The sequence below is a fragment of the Capricornis sumatraensis genome, chromosome 9, assembly GCF_032405125.1.
Source record: "Capricornis sumatraensis isolate serow.1 chromosome 9, serow.2, whole genome shotgun sequence".
In the NCBI taxonomy this organism is placed as follows: domain Eukaryota; kingdom Metazoa; phylum Chordata; class Mammalia; order Artiodactyla; family Bovidae; genus Capricornis; species Capricornis sumatraensis.
The window spans coordinates 13,795,402-13,801,401 of NC_091077.1; the positions used below are offsets into that span (position 1 = coordinate 13,795,402).

The window sequence follows — 6,000 nt, forward strand, 5'->3', positions numbered from 1 at the left end:
TTTGGAGCCCCCCAAAAATAAAGTCTGACACTGTTTCCACTGTTTCCCCATCTATTTGCCATGAAGTGATGGGACCAGATGCCATGATCTTAGTTTTTTGAATGTTGAGCTTTAAGCCAACTTTTTCACTCTCCTCTTTCACTTTCATCAAGAGGCTTTTGAGTTCCTCTTCACTTTCTGCCGTAAGGGTGGTGTCATCTGCATATCTGAGGTTATATAAAATAAACAATAAGGTCCTACTGTATAGTACAGGGAACTATATTTAATATTCAATATGCTATAATAAACTCACTAGAAAAGACCTTGATGTTGAGAAAGATTGAGGGCAGGAGGAGAAGGGGATGACAGAGGATGAGATGGTTGGATGGCATCACTGACTCAATGGACATGGGTTTGGGTGGACTCCAGGAGTTGGCAATGGACAGGGAGGCCTGGCGTGCTGCAGTTCATGGGGTTGCAAAGAGTCGGACATGACTGAGTGACTGAACTGAATAAACCCTAATGGAAAGGAATATGAAAAAGAATATGTATATGTATGTATACGTATATATATAGGCTTCCTTGTTGGATCAGTAGTAAAGAATCCATCTGCCAATGCAGGAGACTTGGGTTCAATCCCTTGGTTGGGAAGATTCCCTGGAGAAGGAAATGCCAACCCACTCCAATATTCTTGCTTGGGAAAGCCCATGGACAGAGGAGCCTGGTGGGCTACAGTCAGACATGCAAAGAGTCAGATGTGACTTAGCAACTGAACAACAACATACATATATGTAATACTGAGTCACTTTGCTGAACACCTGAAACAACACTGTAAATCAACTGTACTTCAATTTTAAAAAAGAATTAAAAATACATGATTCCATAGAGTACCTACATTCTGATGACAGGAATCAGAGTGATTAGTAGTGCCCATAATATTCTGTATCTTGATCAGAGCTTGCAATAGTTAATACTGAGGTATTCTGCTGTCGTTCAGTCACTAAGTTGTGTCTGACTCTGTGACGCCATGGACTGCAGCACACCAGGATGCCAGGCCTCCCTGTCCCAGATGTGTTTTACCTTGCAAAGATTCATGCATTTGTTCATTCTCGTATATGTTAAATGTTTAAACAAAATGTGTTGTGAAAAGTTCATAATTCCAAGGAGAATTGAACCACCTGCAGTCTTCATGGGAAGACTCACTACAGACCTTGTGCAGGACGTGATAGGAGACAAGAAATGTAGAGGTACACAGGTGATTTGTAAGCACAACTTAAGAGCTTTATCTAATAGGCAAACATCTATTAAGGGGCTTCCTCAGTGATTCATATGGTAAATAATCCACCCACAATCGTGGAGACCTAGGTTCGATCCCTGGGTTGGGAAGATCCCCTAGAGAAGAGAATGGCTACTATTCTAGTATTCTTGCCTGGAGAATCTCATGGACAGAGGAGCCTGGTGGACTACAGTCCATGGGTTTGCAAAGAGTTGGACATAACTGAGTGTCTAAGCATGCATGCAAATATCTATCAAACCTATATCCCCATATAAATAGTTTTTCAATTTTGTTACACTGCAGATGGTGACTGCAGCCATGAAATTAAAAGACGCTTACTCCTTGGAAGCAAAGTTATGACCAACCTAGATAGCATATTCAAAAGCAGAGACATTACTTTGCCAACAAAGGTCCGTAGTCAAGGCTATGGTTTTTCCAGTGGTCATGTATGGATGTGAGAGTTGGACTGTGAAGAAAGCTGAGCACTGAAGAACTGATGCTTTTGAACTGTGGTGTTGGAGAAGACTCTTGAGAGTCCCTTGAACTGCAAGGAGATCCAACCAGTCCATTCTAAAGGAGATCAGCCCTGGGTGTTCTTTGGAAGGAATGATGCTAAAGCTCAAACTCCAGTACTTTGGCCACCTCATGTGAAGAGTTGACTCACTGGAAAAGACTCTGATGCTGGGAGGGATTGGGGGCAGGAAGGGGATGACAGAGGATGAGATAGCTGGATGGCATCACCGACTCGATGGACGTGAGTTTGGGTGAACTCTGGGAGTTGGTGATGGACAGGGAGGCCTGGTGAGCTGCGATTCATGGGGTCGCAAAGAGTCGGACACGACTGAGCGACTGAACTGAACCAAACCATATGTAAAAGTTATTTTTAAAAACTGACCATCTGTGGACTATCTTGGTTAGTGATTACAGCCAACTGGGAGAAAGAAAAACAAAACAAAACAAAACAAAACTCCCTACCACCACCACTACCATAGAGTCCATAGGGTTGCAAAGAGTTGGACATGACTGAAGTAACCTAGCACACATCACCACCACCACTACCATCACTACCCGCCCCCCCCCCCAACACACACACACAGAAAACAAAAGAACAAATACACAGAAAACATGGTGCTTTATTTTTCTCAAATAACAAGTCTTGAAGATATTAAAACATTTTCTTTCAGCATTACTACATTCTTCTAAGGGATAATGAATGAATAAAAAATTTCTCACAATCATTACATAACTTAGGCTTCTCCCATATATGCATTATTCAGAGGCTTTCTCACATTATTCAAAACCAGTTCTTTCCACTTGGCATTTTGTTGTATGTCTTAAAGATTGAGAGTTCCCTGAAAGCTACTTTACATGGATGTCATCAAAAGGGATTCATTGAGCATGAGTTCTCTCATGACGCTGAACGGATAAGGGTTTACTGAAACTGAGCCCACAGATCTTGCAAGTATAGGGTTTTTCTCCAGTATGTATTCTTTTGTGCACAGTGAGATTACACTTTACACTGAAGGATTTTCCACATTGATTACACTCATAGGGTTTCTCCCCTGTGTGAGTTCTCATGTGTACTGTAAGGGAAACATGCCTGCTAAAAGCTTTTCCACATTCACTGCAGTTAAAAGGTTTCTTGCCCCTGGTATGGATTTTCATATGCCTTCCATGAGATAAGAGACCACGGAAGGTTTTCCCACATTCCGTACATTCATACTTCATTTTCATGTGAATTTTCTTATGTAACATGAGGAAAGATTTCACTCTGAAGGCTCTTCCACACTGATTACATGTAAAGGGTTTTTCTCCAGTGTGAATGCTCGCATGATCTTTAAGGCATGAGCGATCCCTGAAGGCTTTCCCACAGTCATTGCACTTACAGGGTTTCTCTCCAGTATGAATTTTCTTATGTGTGGTAAGGTTGGAGCTCAGCCTGAAAGCTTTCCCACATTGATTACACTTGTAAGGTTTCTCTCCAGAATGTATCCTCATGTGTGTCTTAAGAGATGCCTCACTCTTTAGGGCTTTACCACAGACGCTACATTCAGTGACTATCTCTCCAGTGTGGATTCTCTTATGTTTTTTAAAGTATAGGAGAACACTAAAGGTTCTTCCACAATCATTGCACTTATAGGGTTTCTCTCCAGTATGTGTTATCTGGTGTATGGTAAGCCTAGCGTTTCTACTGAAGGTTTTGTTGCATTGATTACATTGGTAGGGTTTTTCTCCTGAATGAGTCCTTGCATGCTGTCTGAGAAGTGAGCTATCTCGGAAGGTTTTTCCACAGTCATGGCACTCATAGGGCTTCTCTCCAGTATGAATTCTCTTATGACGCACAAGGTAAGAGCTTGAGCTGAAAGATTTCCCACACTGATCACACTTGAATGGTTTTTCTCCAGTGTGGGTTCTCATGTGCAACTTAATGGACCCATGGCTCAGTAATACTTTACCACACTGACTACACTCAAAAGGTTTCTCTCTAATGTGAGTTTTCTCATGCTTCTTAAGATGTGAGATTGAATTTAAGACTTTTCCGCAGTCACTGCATTCATAGGATCCCTCTCCTGTATGTTTTCTCTTGTGGCTCGCTAAGTTAGAGCTCCTGATAAAGGAATTTTCATCTGTTTCACAGTTGTATGATTTCTTCTGAGGAAGAATTCTCTCATGTGACTTAAGATGTGAAGATTCACCAAGGGCTTCTGCAGAGTCAGGGTACTGATGGAGTTTCTTGCCTGGGTAAATTCTCTTATTCTGAATAATGCTAGATTTCACACTCAAGGTTTCAACAATTTCTCTGCATTGAATGGTATTGCCTCCAAGAGTTTGTTCCTAATGATTAAAATACGAATTATGATCATGAGATTTATCATGTTCATGACTGAGACTCTCCCCCGGCATAAATTCTGACATGTCTAACAAGCACTTTATTAGCATGAGAGTTTCATATTTTCTCAGTGAATATGCACAGTTTCTGACTGAATTTATTAGCTTGAATAGGCAGATTGCTATACCAGATAGATCCCACTAAAGTTTCTCCAACAGATTTAAGATAAAATTGCCTTAGGGTGAATGATATCTTAAACATTTAATATCTAATTCCATTATGCAAATATTTATATTAAGGATTCTCTGAAACCATTTTTGGAGCTAAGTTATAAGTTTCCCTCAAATGAAAACTTAACAGTAGCTTCTGCTTTCTGTTGGTGAAATAAGTGTGATATCACTTGGATTACCCTGTAGTCTGGCAGTCCCCAACCTTTTTGGCACCAGAAACTGGTTTTTGTGGAAGACAATTTTGCCATGGATGTGGGTGGGGATGGTTTTGGGATGGTTCAAGTGCATTATATTCATTATGCTGCCACTGATCTGACAGGGGGCAGAGTTCAGGCGGCAACGTGAGCAATGAGGTCATCCATCACTTACCTCCTGCTGTGCAGACTGGTAGCAGTCCATGGCCCAGGGATTGGGGAAGCTTGCTCTAGTTCTTTTCTATCTTATAGAATTCTGGACTTCTAAGGTGAGGACAAGAAATTATCCCATGTGAATCTTACCTTCTTGCCATTGAGTGTATATTTCTCCAAAATATCTTGTTCTTGCTGTGGTCGTTCGGTTTTAAGGAGAATTATCTCATCTGAACAAAGTAGGGAAGGGTTTTGGAAAAGACATGGTGACCATATATTGACAAAAACAGGTGATACCCAACCCCAGTCTGAAACAAATGGGAAACGTAACCTCATGTTCCTATATAAAATGGTGGAATGTATAGCACAGGGAGCTCTATTCAGTACTCTCTGATGACCTGTATGCAAATAGAAACTAAGAGTGGATATATCTATAACTGACTGACTTTGTTGTACAGCAGAAACTAACATAGCCCTGTAAATTAACTACTATACCAACAAAAATTAATTAAATAAAATTGTGGGATGATGACCAAAACAGTAAGCCCCATGTGGATTTCTCTTCAAATACTGATCCTAGACTTAGGAAGACAATATGAAAGAAAAATCCATTTATGGTGAAACTGAGGACATTTACATGGTTTAGGATTTCACGTAATTTACTAAGGAATCATTCTGTCTTGATTGAAAGTCATGTTGTTGACAAGCCATTATTACCTATGCAAAATGGGAAGAATCAGACAATGACTCAAAATGTAAATATTAAAAATCAAGACAGATCTTTCAGAGCACAGGAAAGTATGAAATGAAAGGCAAAAAGTGAAAGATTAGGGAAAGCTGAAACTACATAAGGAAGCTCACACCAAAGGGTCTCTGCTTTCTCCCTAAATAAAAGGGGTTTTTTTTTTAAGTCTCCTGATTGACATTTCATAATGCAACCTTTCCTTCACCCCAAACAGATCTTGTAGGCAAGACATTCATATATGCCTGGTGCTCACAGGTATCTTGGTGAATTCTTCTCTCTACTATCTTCATTTCATCTTCCTGCTCCAGATGGGTGATGAGAGGAGGTTTGCAGAGTTGATGTCCTATAATTGGGGATGATACATATGAGAGGGCCATGCAGTGTATGACAAAAACTATCATCAATCTGTGGCAAGAACTTGGTCTTTGAGGTTCTGAAGATTGACAATTGTGACATTACAGAGAGCAAAATGATGATAACTTCTAACAGAGAAAGCCAAAGTAAAGCATTTGGGAGATCAGCTTTCCACAAATGGAAAATTGTCTAGAGAAATCATTGAACCTTGGTAAGAGAACAGGATATGTGACAATTTA

General features: G+C 40.4%; 1 protein-coding gene across 1 annotated transcript in view; it reads right to left on the reverse strand.

Annotated features, from left to right (window-relative positions):
• The window catches only part of LOC138085677 (zinc finger protein 160-like), a 406,927-nt gene extending 402,315 nt beyond the window's left edge, over window positions 1–4,612 (reverse strand). Inside the window, exons 1-3 of the mRNA XM_068980181.1 lie at window positions 4,529–4,612; window positions 2,971–3,679; window positions 2,692–2,838 (exon numbers count right to left, since the gene is read on the reverse strand). Of these exons, the coding sequence (XP_068836282.1) occupies window positions 2,692–2,838; window positions 2,971–3,679; window positions 4,529–4,612 (940 nt within the window). The remainder of the gene's footprint in view (window positions 1–2,691; window positions 2,839–2,970; window positions 3,680–4,528) is intronic.
• Window positions 4,613–6,000: the final 1,388 nt, after the last annotated feature.